Raw genomic sequence first — 13,744 nt, 5'->3', positions numbered from 1 at the left:
AGGGGCTGCAGCCCTCTGAGCATTTTCATGGCCTCCTCTGGACTCGCTTCAACAGGTCCACGTCCTCCCTATGGCTGCTGCCCCGGCACTGCGGGCTGTCACACCAGAGGGACAGAATCCCCTCCCTCCACCTGCTGGCCGAGTTTCTTGTGGTGCAGCCACTTTTCGACGCTGGAAGATGCTTCCCCGCTCCTGCCCCAGTGCTCTTCTTTCTGCATTTCACATCGTCGTTTAGTTTTAGTGGTGGTAAGGTTTTAATTGTGGTGAACTATGGCTTCTGCAGAGCCATTAATACCTTTATTAGTCCAAATGGGAAAAGGAAAATTTAAAAAAATTGACTTAAGCTTGACAAGCATGTGGGGTTGGAGTCTCATGAGACAAGAGTAGACTTTGCATCCAAGACGTGTCCTTGTTTCTGTCTCTGTCAGCTGGACTAATAAAAGCTCCCCGTGTTTCCCGCAGGCCTTGCTGCCTTAATTTCTGAGTCTGGCCAGGGACGAGGAGCCCACTCGGCTGTCAGAAACACCAGTGGGTGGGCGGGATGCTAATTGTGCTGGGAACAGAGCAGCCAGAGCTCCCTGGGAAACAGGGATGTCCCTTCCCCAGGAGCCCAGGGCTGCTCCAGGTCCTCAGAAATCACTCATCCCAATGTGGTTGCCAGGCTCCGGAGAGAACTGATAGCAAAGAGCTTCACAGCCCGTCCTCCCGCAGCCCCCGATGTTGTGTGGCAGCATATCCCTACCCTTTGTCCTCCTATTTTTACACGGCCTGGGAGGTTGGCCCCTCATTCTTGCACTCTTGAAAACGAATTCATTTTCTCTTCTGGGATTCCAGATCGAGGATTAACTTAATGACTTTTTTTTCCCTTCCCTTTCTCATTGTTTGTTTTTAATGATTAAGGTGATAGTTATAAATGGCTAACAAGTTCTGGGGGAAATGTCATCTCTGGGAACTTATTTTTTTTAATGCTGAATAAAACAACAGTGAGATTGATTGAGCAAAGCCTGTTGAGTTGCTGTGTCTTCAAAGATTATCTTGGTTCTGCATGAAAGACCAGATTTTCAAGAAGTATTTAGGCCTAACCGAAGTCAGGTGCTTAAGCACCTTCGAAATAAAGAGAAGCTTCTGTCTGTGGGGAGTGATAATATTGTGTGTTAAACCAGGCAGCGTATTAGACCTTTCTTTTTTTGGCTAGGTGATTTTTTTAGGCGGATTGTTTCCTTTGGCAAACTGCTGAGCTGGCATGGAGTTACTATTTTATGAAAGGAAAAAAACCCTCTTTTTCTGCTGGAAACAGCCCGTTTCCTTGCAGGTCACCGGGGCTTGGGAAGGTTGATGCTCGGCCGGTGACATCTCCATAGGGCACTTGGTGCGGTGGTATTTGGAGATTACAGGGTCGCACAGCCTTGTTTTGCTTTCCTCTCCTCTTCAATGTTTGCTGATCTACAAAGCATTTACTCCTGGCAATTATTCTGATGAGGCAGGGGGTTATTTGAAAGCTGCGAACAAAGGTTTCTGGGGAAATATCTTCAAAGGACGATCTCCTTCCGATGGAGGTTGTAATTGTTTAATGATTTTCGGTATGGATTTCCGCGTGGGCTGCTCCGGGACAGCCAGGGCTGGTTTGTCGGCAGAGTTTCTGCCTTTCTTCAGTGCCTGGTTTTCTGTGCATTAACGTGGTCTTTTGATTTGTGTTTCCCTTGGTTTTGCTGGTCTGTGTCAGACACAAACCTCAAACTCGTCGTGTTTTTTTCCAGTTAAATCGCTTGACGGTTCTGTCTCTTCCAGCACATCTTGCCTGTCTGGCATCCAACAGCACCAGGGTTGGGATGGGACCTCCCAGACATCAAGTCCCTCTCTTTGCTGCTTTCTGCGGCTGATGAAGCATCTCATTCCTCTAGGCTGAAAAAAAACCCTTCATATTACACTGGCTTTTCCCCTGTTTGAACAGCGAGAAGCTTTACTCTGGTTTCTTACCTAAATTTATTCATGGGTGGTTTCTGACCTTTTGCTGAAGTTGTCCCTTCACTTTAAATAGCGCTTTCTCTTCCGTCGTGTTAAACCTCCTGGGAGAACAGTTTTATCACCTCTCCGCCTTCATTTTCTTAGACTAACGAGTCAGGCTCTGCTGACAGATGACTCTTGTGAAAAAGCACCTTTGCTCTGCTGGTCCAAATAGCCTTTCTCTGAGCCAGGGCCAGCCTGGGCTCTCCATCCTTGACCCCAGTTTTGGGTGACGAGGCTCACACAGCATCCCATGTGCGGTCTCGCCAGACTCTGCACAGTGACCGTTTGCCCACCTGAAGCTGCTTATGAAACCCCAGTGTGTACGTGGGGCTTCTGCAACGTCCAGGAGACCTTATTGCAGCCTCTTTGTACTTAAAAGGGGCTGATAAGAAAGATGGGCCAGGCTTTTGAGCAGGACCTGTTGTGATAGGACAAGGGGTGATGGTTTAAACTAAAGGAGGGAGATTCAGGCTGGATAAAGGGGAATTGTTGGCCATGAGGGTGGTGAGAGCCTGGCCCAGGTTGGCCAGAGAGGTGGTGGCTGAACCATCCCTGGAGACATCCCAGGCCAGGCTGGACGGGGCTCTGAGCAACCTGAGCTGGTGAAGATGTCCCTGCTCATGGCAGGGGGGGCACTGGGGGAGCTGGGAACGTCCTTTCCAACCCAAACTGTCCTGTAATTCTATGATTCTATGACTCCAGAGACCTGGATGCTGAGCAGGCAGATTTTGAACACAGCCAGCACTGTGTTCTGAGATGTCTGAGATGTCCTTTTATACAGGTGGGAACGCTGAGAGCGGGTTATGAGGAGAGGCACAGGAGGATCCTCCTCTCCATCCACAGCACACGGAGTTGGGAGCTGCGGTTGAGTCCCGATGCTGGCTGGAGATCAACCAGAGATCCTGTCTGATGGAAACAGAATCCTCCTGTTTCCTGCGCTCAGCCCCGTAACACAAAGCAGATGCAAAGGTCTGGCCCAGATCAGGAAATCTTTTGTGTGCGAGGTGGAGGCGAACGGCGACTCTGAGCCCGAGGAGCCAGCGCGAGGTGGTGGGAGAGAGCAGGGGAGGGGGCTGTAAGGTATAACCCAGCTTTCTGGAGCGGTCCTGAGTTAAATAAAATCATCTGCAGTGTCGGGGATGCTGTGCCTGGCTCCATCATCCCCAGCGCTGCGCCGCGGAGGTCCCTTCTGCCAGCAGCTGCCTCCCGCGTCGTGGCGCTGCGAGTCGCTAAACAAAGCAAGGGAAAATCAGGCACAAGCTGTGCAATTTGCAGATGATCTGTGTACCTGCTAGCTCGTAACAGATGTTTTCCTTCGCGTGACCATTTGCGAGCTGCTTCCTTGTCACACAGTCTGCAGTAGCTGTTACGCTCGGGAGTGAGTGATACCTTACACCTGTACGCAGCGGCGCTCCCGCCTGTAAACTTGCTTTGCAATTCCAGAAATCTCCCGTTACACGATTTTATATCCAGTGCAAACGATGGCAGAATAAGACTCTGTGGTGTTTTTGATGTAGGGAAAAAAAACGCTAGAAGAGGGGAATTGCAGGAATAAGATGGAGTCCACGTAACTCTGTATCCTCTCCAAGGGGTGGCCAGGAGCGGATGTTGTGAAGGGAGGTGAAGAAAGCAAACCTGCCCTGTGTTAGATCTGCGCATCATCTCAAATTGAGTTTGCCTGCAATATTAATACCACTTTCAGCAGAGATGTTGGTATTTAGCTGTTGCAACTCTGGCTATTCTTGTTAGCCGTGTCCACGCCTGCTTCCTCTCTGAAATGTCACAAATTCTTGGCGGCGGCAGCTTCCCGTGGAAGTCAGCTCTGGAGTTTAATCACGCATTGTGCAAACCCCGTGTTTCCTCTTGCAGGGCCGTGCCGGGGCGGCGGCACCGCAGAAACGCCGGGTCAATTGCTGCGGGGTCGCTTCTGAGCAGCGAAACGTCAGCGCGGCGTGGCGGGTTGTGCTGGGATTTTCAGACAGGCCTCTAACAGATGAAAGGATAAGAATTCCTTATCTTCCTGGGTAGGTTGGCAGGTGCATGGGAGTGTGATGCTTCCTTTGGGTTATACGCAAGGTGATTGTGGGGGATGCATCTCAGAAAGGGTGTTGAGTTTTCCTGGCTCCTTGCAAGCCCTGCTGCTGGAATGTATTTCAGATAAATGTGCAGTAAAAAGTGAAATAAGCCAAGAAGACTCTTGTGGTGAAGAGACCAATTTTGCAGTGTTTTTTCCCTGGGATGTCCCTCTCTCCTGATTAACCAAGGTCTTGGGGTTTACGTGTGCAGGGATGCAGGGACACCTCTGCGGTGGGAGAAGGATGCTCTGGCTGGTCTGTTTACGTCCCAGAAATGCCTTTCTCATCCATCTGGAGGTGGATGATGCTAAACCACAGTGATGATTCCTGGAAATGCGCTCCTCTGCTTGTTTTGCACCAAATTCCCACATGGGCTTACCTGGATTCCCCACGAGCGCCGCAGTCTGTTGGGAACGGCTGCTCGCCATCTGCTGCGGAGATGGGCAGCGGAGCAGGGACCGCGGTGGGTTTCACTGAGGTGCCTTCAGGCACAGCATCCTCCAGCATAGCTCTGGCTGGAGCAGCAGGATCAGACCCCTTGCAGCAGCTGAGCTGAGACCAGGATATAAATTTATTTGCTGTTTACAACACAGGAGAAACCTCTGTTGCATGGCCGAGGTTTGTTGTGCTGCTGGCCCTGAGAGCAAGAGCTTGGCTTGGTGGGCACTCTCGGAAGCTGGGAAGATGTGAGTGTGGGCAGCTGGGTGGATCCTGCGGAAGAGAAGGATCCAGGGAGATCCAAGAATCCACCTTATTGTGGCCTTTCCGTACTTAAAAGGTGCTGATGAGAAAGATGGGGATGACTTTTTAGCAGGGCCTGTTGCGATTGGGCAAGGGGTGATGGTTTTAAACTAAAGGAGGGAGATTAAGGCTGGATAAAGGGAAATTGTTGGCCCTGAGGGTGGTGAGAGCCTGACCCAGGTTGGGCAGAGAGGTGGTGGCTGAACCATCCCTGGAGACATCCCAGGCCAGGCTGGACGGGGCTCTGAGCAACCTGAGCTGGTGAAGATGTCCCTGCTCACGGCAGGGGGGGCACTGGGGGAGCTGGGAATGACCCTTCAACCCATACTGTTGGATGATTCTGTGATCCTTGTACCCTACAACTCAATGCCTCTTCCTCACCTCACAGTGTGAACCAGTTTGCTGCAACCGGAAACTCGAGGACATTTGGGATGGCACCTGCGTTTTGGGGAGAGCAGAGGTGAGTGATGTGGGGTTTTGGGAAGTGCAAAGGGTCGCGGGAGCTGCAGTCACAGGCGGTCTTGCTTGGAGCTTCCGTGGTTTAGAGATAAAACATTTGAGGAAGGGGCAAGGAGTGGGAAGACAAGGAGCATCTCATGTCATGGATGAAAGGCAAACAGGCATTTTTCTGTGTGTAGCTTCAAAACCTTGGGACAAAACAGAAGCCAAAAAACTTCCTCTGAGACGAAGCTCTAGACATGGGGATTATCCCCATCAGCTCACATCTCCTGCCCATCTTACTTGAAAGGGCCCAAGTGCCGTTTAATTTGGAAATGTGGGACAAGGTCAGGACAAACGGGGGACTTTGCCTTGGGACACAGGCCCTGCCAGCGTGACCCCCTCCCTTGTGACCCACTTGTGCTCCGTGTGCAGGGGCACATTCGTCTTCCCGTCCCTCTCCTGTTGTCACATTCATGCCCAGCTGACCGACAAATCCATCTCTTCAGAGATCGATTACAGTGTCTGGCTGTGAAGCCTGGAAATCCAATTAACTCCCAAATATTTTTTTTCTCTTTTTTTTAAAAAAAAAAAGGGGAGGGGAGGGAGAGACAAAGAGAGAGAGACAGAGAGAAGCACATTGAAGTGGGGGCATAAATCACCTGAAAAACATTCCAAACATTAAAATAAACAAGAACGAGTTTCAACTTCATTTGTCTCTTTTTGAGACTCTGTCAGTGATTTATTTTACTGCTGTGTCTGAGCTTCATTTTTATCTTTGCTGGTGTTGGGAGCCAGTCGCTGTCTCTGGAGCGGAGCCCTGGGGCTGGATGCCTGTGGTGGTGATGCTGGGATGTGCTGCCCACGTCCATCATCCTTTTTGCTGAGCTGGGCTCCACTCCCTGGGGGTTTTAAGGGGTTAAACTGTCCCCAAATGCCCTACAGGATGAAGACTAATTAAAACGGATGTTCAGCTCTGCCTGGGCTGGTGGTTTGGGTGAGGAGCCTGACCCGCCGGGCTTCTAGGAGGAAATAACTCTGCTTCTCCATCACAGACTTCTGACTTGTTGCAGCCACCCAGACCTGGCTGTTCAAACTGAACATGAACATCTCAGCCTCATGTCCTTGATCTTTCAGGTGACTTTATTGTGTTTGACCAACTCTACCATGTCTTCAGGCCTCTCGACAAGTTGGAGGAGGCTCTTCTCAACACAAGTGAAATGGTGGAAATGCCTTGTGGTGGTTCAAGTGCCCAAAGGTGAGCAGGGCCCAGGGGTGTCTCGAGCTGGTGGTCTCACAGGGATATTACAAGAAGGACTGGGAAATATTGCAAGAAATTTAAGGGAGTGAATGAAGGACTGATGTATTTGTGACGTTTCTGCCTTTGGGAATTGGCCAACTAAGGGTCTGGCAGGTCATCAGTGATACAGCTGCCTATCAAATCAAATGGTTTGAGTGGTAGTGGAGGTAAAAGCAGCATCTTTGCCTGAATAAGAGGATTTTCTTTCTCAAGTGCCCGCTATTCAGTTGAAGACATTTTGGGGCAGGAATGCAGACACCTAACTGCGGTGGTTGGTACCAGTGGCAAGTACAGAGCGTCTGTGCAGTAGCTGTGGTTACGACGTAGCATCATAGAATCACAGAATCATTTTGGTTGGAAGAGACCCCCAGATCATTGAGTCCAACCATAACCTAACTCTAACACTAACCGATGTCCTTAAGAACCTCGTCTCGATGCCTTTTAAACACCTTGAGGGGCTGGTGCCCATCTGGAGTGGTGGCAAACTGGAGAATGATACCCTGGGCCACCCCTGGAGAACCTCTGTCTTGCTCAGGGAGCAGGGATTTGAACATAAAGCAACTGGTGCTGTCTGCAGATCCTGTCCTTCTCCTTCAAGAAGCTTTAGTTTTCATTCCGGAGGAGGACGAATAATCCTTGGGGGTTGTTGTGAAGAGGAATTGTCACCCTTCCTTCAGCTCTATCAGAAACTCTTGAAGAGGCTGTTAACAAATAACCTTCCCTTGGGATAAATTAGATCCCAATCCCAATTCAATAGCTGCTCATTTTAAGATGTCCTTGTTACCTCGTGCGAGTGGCTGATCTTCCTTTGAACCCCGCTGTGTTGTCAGACCCCGTGATTGCTGCCAGCAATCAGGAGCTCCACGTTAACAGCTCGTGCGCTGATTGCGCCGAGCAATCCCAACACAACCTTTTGTCAAAAGTTGGGGAAAGTTGAGCTCGGAACACGGCACAGACCTCACTGCATCGCGTATTCTGGGGACTGTAGCTTCAAATGAGGACGGGTTTGCAGAGGAGATCTGTGCTTTGGAGTCTGGCTTTAGAAAGAAAATCTTGTAGGCATTGTCAAGGAAACCTGGTAATGGCGCAGAGTTGTCCAACAGCCTCCAGGCAGCCTGGAGCGAAGGCTCTGAGATGTGCAAATAGTAATCCAAATGGACTTTTTAAAAATCAAATTTTTTTTCTCTCCAGCCCAACATTGTTGCAGTAGGAGAACAGCATTGGTTTAGCTCAAAAAAAGAACGGCGTCAGAAAGAAAACTTCCTGCCCGGTCATCGTGCCCATCGTCTCCCATCTCCATTGAGGACCATCTCTCCCGTACCAAAACCATTGCTGCTGTTTGCAAAGAGTAAGTCATCCTTATTAACAAGGAACTTGAAACATGCAGTCTTGCACGGATGCTCCAATATATTATATCTTCGACTCTCAGGACCGCCGTGAGATTTGTATTTCCTCTCACGCCAATGGCAGCTGCATTGTAAGGTATCTTGTGTTGATTAAAAACCTCTTTAATCAAATACTGCCAGGGGAAGTGTTGAAAATAGTTGAAGAATGACTCCTGAAAGCTGCAGCTTGACTGTGAGCGAATTCATCCAGAGATTAGCCTGCCAGGCGGGCGTGCAATACAAAATCTCCCCTCACCTTTATTTCCAGAGCTGCCAACGAACTGCAGTGATGGGTATCAAGAGAAATCTGTGTCCAATAGGACAGAGCAGGCTACCGTCAGTTCATTTGCGGGAGATATTGCCCCAAGAAACCTTTGTTACAGACAAAACCCGTTACTCAATTTATCAATCCCTAGTTACGCTTCAAAATCCTATATCCCAAATCCATGGGATAGATTAGGTAGCTTGATTTGAAATGTGAAAGCGCGGTGGAAATTGTTGCCATGCAAATTGTGTAGAGGAGTGTTTTATTTGGTTTTTTTTCTGTTCCATGGCTGAACCGGACTTCAAAAGAATAAATCAAACCCATTCTGGTAACCCCCAGTGAGGAGGACTCTTCTTCGGAGAAATTAAAAATAACCCAACAACTCACAATATTTTATTCAACCCAGAGTGAAGCGTTTTGTTTTGAGGGAATTCAGCTAATTTTCTTACTCCTCAAAATAGGTCAGCTTTGAAATAGAAAATGTCACGTCGAAATGGAAAGTTGAATAGAAATGTTTAGAAAACGTTAAGATTATATATACACACATTTGGAAGTTTAACAAGCCTGTGAATGGAAAGAAAGCATCCAGGCTATTTATAATTCAATTAGGCTTAGATTTAGGACTTGCTTTCACTCTCTGTAAACTGCATTTCTGTTTCATTTAGAACAATCTTCTTCCCTCATCAAAGCCCCTTCTCCTGCTGTAAGCTGGGAATATATCGCTATAATATAGCTGGAATGACTGTAGCTACCCCGTGTCGGCTCACCGCTGTATTTTTGTTTCCCAGGGCTCTCTAGACAGATGCGTTCGCTTTGGGAGCATCGACATTTGGAACCGAGGTATGGAAAATGGGGGGGTGTGTGCTGGAAATCGAATCCAGCAACCTGCAGGGCTCCTCAAAGCTTTCCCTCTTTCCCTTTTGTAACCAAAAAAGCGTTAAAAAATAGTCTTCACCTTTATTTTCTTGGTGGCTTCTCGGTGCTTTCGGCCCACGTCTCTTTGCGGCACGGGTTATGTGTGTGTAAGTAGTAGGTTAGTTGCTATTCTCACTCTGGGGGGTTGGCTTCCAAACTGTTTATTGAGTAATAAAAAGAGAAAATTACAAGCCGTTGCCCAGGGATAATGTGCTAATAATTTTATGACTGGACAAACGGTTGGAACAGCCCACAAATGATGGTGAGCAGGAAACCTGGGATCTATTGCCGCCAGAGCCACCCCCGAGGAGATAAAACCTCTCTGCGAGTCATCAAAGCTGATGCAACAACTGTGTGCTATTAAAAATCACTTTGGGGATGGGTGGTAGGATGATCGTGATTGCTTTCAGAGTCAAAGTGGCAGAGAAGCTTTTTGGAAGGTGTTTAGAAGTTCGTCCTGCATGGAGCGTATGTGATGGACCACCGTGTCTGCTCGCGCTCGGGTCCGCAGCTGCTCGGGCTGCAGGCTGGGGATTCCTGGAAAAACAAAGATTAAAGGGCGTTAATGCTTTCAAGCAAACATGAATCATCCCAGAGTTAACAAAGGGATTAAGTTTCCTTAGGCTTGTCTTAATTGCGTGGCGCTGAAGCCCACTGAGCCGTGTCCCAGCTTCGGTGCTGCCGAGCACGGAGCCAGAAGCGGCTGCTGTGGGGTAACCGTGGGGTTGCACCCAGCTACGTGACAATGTGCCCCATCCCTCTCACCCCCAAACCCGTGGTTTTAATTATTTCTATTTTTAAGCCCGTATCTGTAGCTCGTTTTGTTCCCATCCAGTAAATCAGCCAGATAAACCCCTGGGCTCTGTGACACTGTGGGTACAACAGGAGCTATGGGCTGGTTGTATGTGTGCCTCTGACCACCAAACGGGGTCAACTGGTGCCATTTAAACTCCACTATTCAGTTACCAAAGGTGTAGGAGTGAACAGGGCCGCTCGGCTTGCTTGTCCGAAACCGTTCTGAGAAGATGTGCCCCATTCACCATCTCCAGGAGGATGTCCTAATTTTTCTTGGGGGCAGAACATCACGTCTGCTCCACGGTCTTTCCAGGGATTTGAAGGTCAATGGAGGGTTGGGTGAGGAGAGCCCTTGGGAGGTCTCACTCTGCCCATCTCCCGTGAGTAGAATGAGCTGTACCTCTTCCAAACCAGATCCAGGCCTCGAGGTGGGCAGGAAGCCACGGAACTGGGAGTAGCTGTTGGCAGCTGCCAAGACCTCACATTTGTATGTTGGCAATGCAGATAGAATCTCATAAACCAGCCTCCAGCCTGCTTTACTGCTGATTTAATGATCGGAGGAAAAACTTGACTGTTTATTAAAGACATTAGACAGTAAAGTTTAACAATAGACAGTAAAGGGGATTGTTTTTCCATCCTTCTGATTGTTAAAGCAACAAGACGTTGGGCTGGAGAGGGACTTGCTCCCAACCTTGGAGCTTGCCAGAGCTGTTTGCTCCATCACCCCTTCTCCTTCCTCCCCGGTAGAAGTTGCCTCTGCTCGGAGGCCCTGGTGGGAGCCAAGTTCTCGAGCGTGAAAGTGGCTCCTTAGGGTTGTTTCACGCTTTTTTTGGCAATTTCTGTGGGTTGTGGGCTTCTCTCCTGACATCGTCTCTTCAGTACTGGTTTGTGGGCTGGTTGGCCTGGCTTCCCCTGGGGTCAGCAGAGAAAGACATGACTTGTATCATTGATCCTGTCTAAGGAGAGTTCAGCCAGCATCCAGAGTGCTTGACGTCTCTCCACAGATTGTAGTGGGACTCTAGATGGAATCTATCAAACACCTGACATGTAGATGGGCTAATGCCTGCAGAGGTAGATCTTGCTGCAGACCCTAAAGCACAGTAGATGTGTCCTTCAGCATCCACCTACCTTGAAGAAGACAAGGGGTAATGGTTGCAAACTGTAAGAGGGGGAGGTTCAGGCTGGACATGAGGAAGAAATTGTTGCCCTGAGGGTGATGAGAGCCTGGCCCAGGTTGGGCAGAGAGGTGGTGGATGAACCATCCCTGGAGACATCCCAGGCCAGGCTGGACGGGGCTCTGAGCAACCTGAGCTGGTGAAGATGTCCCTGCCCATGGCAGGGGTGGCACTGGAGGAGCTGGGAATGTCCCTTCCCACCCGAACTATTTTATGATGTTAAGAGCCTTGACTGCAGGCCCTGCAGCCCTGCTGAGAGGTGATGTCCTTCCTGAACCTTCGTGAGCTCTTTGAGATCTGGGGAAGCCCAAAGCAAGTTCTCTTCTAGTTCAAGTCTTGGTCCTCGTGAAGGTTCCTATGCAGTGTGTGCCAGCTGGATCACACAGGAGGCTTGGTGGTGCAGATGTAGGAGAAGCTTCTGCCCTTGTGCTGCAGTGGGGTGTGAAGCCCAAGTGTTGCTGGAGGCCAGTCTGGTGGATGAGGAGCTGGTTCGTTAGGGAGCTGTTCTGTTATCCAACAGACCAGACCCGCAGTGTGAGAGCAGGGTGAGATGTGTCTTTGCCAGGCCTGAAGGGAGACGAGGGACAGAAGGCAAGTGTGCCCGTACCCCAGGATGGAGGGGAGAGGGTTGATCGCTCATGGGCTTGGCATGAAGAAGTATTTGTGTAAGCTCAGTACATTTTGGGCACTGAGATGCTTTTCTGAGTCCTCCAGAAAGCTGTCAAAAACATTGTTGCCTTGGGACAGGAGCGGAGATGCTGTTGTGAACCAACAAGCCTCAGGTTGCGCCAGGGGAGGTTGAGGTTGGATGTGGGGAACAATTTCTTCCCCAAAGGGCTGTGGGGCATTGGAACAGGCTGCCCAGGGCAGTGCTGGAGTCACCATCCCTGGAGGGCTGGACAGACGGACATGAGGTTCTCAGGACATGGGGCAGTGCCGCGGGTGGGGGAACGGTTGGACTCGATGATCTTGAGGGGCTTTTCCAAGCGAAATGATTCTGTGAACACCCTTCTCCAGCGCTGTCTGAGACAAAGCAATCCCTTGGCATGGTGGGCAGGGATGGCACATAAAGTCTTCCAAGAATCTGTGGTGGGGCCTGTGCTGTCCTGTCTGCAGACGATCTGGAAGGGGTAGCAGACAGAAAACAGAATTTGCAAGGATGGAACATTACTCAGAATAGTTCCAAACAAAAGCTGACTGCCAAGAAGTGCAGAAGGGTTGCAGTGTACCGATGGCTACGTGAAGAAATGGCAGAGAAAAGGTGTTCTTGGCAGCTGTACGTGCAGAAGAATCACCAGTAGCTGTATCTGTAGAGCAGCACGGTCTAAACGAGCTATTACCTTTCTGGAAGGAGATTGTGGAGGCATTGTAAGCCATTTCTGGAAATATCAGCAGTGATCACAAAGGCAGGGGCAATGCAGAGGGAGAAATGGAGGCTAAACCGGAGCCCGTTCATTATGTGACGTTTGTGGTGCACCCTGTGGTGCTGGGATGCTCTGTGTAGTCCTGGTGTCCGTGTCTCGGGGTCAGGCATAAGGAAAGACATGAAGCCCCAGAGTACCTGTTATCATAGCAGCAGGACCTCAAGGGACCTTGATCTGAAGAGGACAGAGGCAAAGGGTCAAACGAGAGGAAGAAAAGCCATGGGTGGCTTGGAGGAGGTGGACATGGAGTTGGCTGGACCTCTGCTTTGGCCAGGGCTGATGCTGGGTGGAGACCCCAAAAACACATCAGTGAGGGAACACTAGAAGTCTCACACCTGACGGGACCCCTGCAAGCCCCACGTTGTCCCCTGTCCTTGTCCTGGCCGTTCTCATCACCCCTCCTGCTTGGGAGGGTTGCAAGCCAAGTGGCAGGAAGGTGCCAAAACTTCAGCCCTGAAAGACTTTAGATGGATTCAACCCTGGAAAATCTCCCCAGTGAAAACAACTCAGCATTTTCTGGTTGATTCTGGTGGGCCAGAATTTAATTCCCAGTTTTAAATGCTCTTTAAGATCATATATATATATATAACGAAGCTTCTCAGCCTCTAAATATCCCACCAAGATGGGCAGGGTGGCTGGTCAATCTGTGGGTCCGGAGAGGAGCAGGGACCTGCTCCTGGGGAGCAGGCAAAGCCCTTGGCTTTTGAAAGGCCAAAATGCTGTTGATATGTTTGCATTGGTGCATAGGCAGTTTGGAGTGTGTTTGTGCATATATGTTTATATACGCATACACACATACCTCCCTATAAGTGCATGCACCAAAATGCATGTATTTCCTCAGTCTGCACCTTTCTGTAAATTGCAAAAAAATGCAGACAAAAAGAGTAAAATTTAAGTCCCTTATCATTGCAAAGTCATCAGAAACTGATATTACAGCTACTGGGCAATTCTTTCCTGAGCCGTGCCCATTTCAAGATCCTAATTCAGTGGTTCTTTCTGTAGCTCTTTACATTCTATTATTTATAAGAAACAATATTCAGCCCTCCCTTGACAGTATTTGCAGGGCTGCAGAAGGCAGTGCAGCAGAAAGGTGGTAGAACAATTTTGGTTATGTTTCCATAGCTACCTAGCTGCTAAATGTGGTTTATTCCATTTTAAAGTCAAGCAACACACACACACATACGTACCCTTTCACACGCAGGCACTCGCAAATCACCAAATGAA

At 49.4% G+C, this 13,744-nt stretch overlaps 1 protein-coding gene across 3 annotated transcripts in view; it reads left to right on the top strand.

The window, feature by feature from the left end:
* The window catches only part of LOC136105063 (uncharacterized), a 70,405-nt gene that overhangs the window by 29,542 nt on the left and 27,119 nt on the right, over nt 1–13,744 (top strand). For all 3 annotated transcript variants that reach the window (XM_071812372.1, XM_071812370.1, XM_071812371.1), the window contains 5 exons: nt 3,877–4,031; nt 5,212–5,283; nt 6,399–6,519; nt 7,753–7,909; nt 9,000–9,051. In XM_071812372.1, the coding sequence (XP_071668473.1) occupies nt 3,877–4,031; nt 5,212–5,283; nt 6,399–6,402 (231 nt within the window). In that variant the 3' untranslated portion in view covers nt 6,403–6,519; nt 7,753–7,909; nt 9,000–9,051. The remainder of the gene's footprint in view (nt 1–3,876; nt 4,032–5,211; nt 5,284–6,398; nt 6,520–7,752; nt 7,910–8,999; nt 9,052–13,744) is intronic.

This window comes from Patagioenas fasciata, chromosome 9, assembly GCF_037038585.1.
Source record: "Patagioenas fasciata isolate bPatFas1 chromosome 9, bPatFas1.hap1, whole genome shotgun sequence".
NCBI classification, from domain to species: domain Eukaryota; kingdom Metazoa; phylum Chordata; class Aves; order Columbiformes; family Columbidae; genus Patagioenas; species Patagioenas fasciata.
The sequence above is the reverse complement of the archived record's forward strand: the minus strand, read 5'-3'. Positions and strand labels throughout refer to the sequence as shown.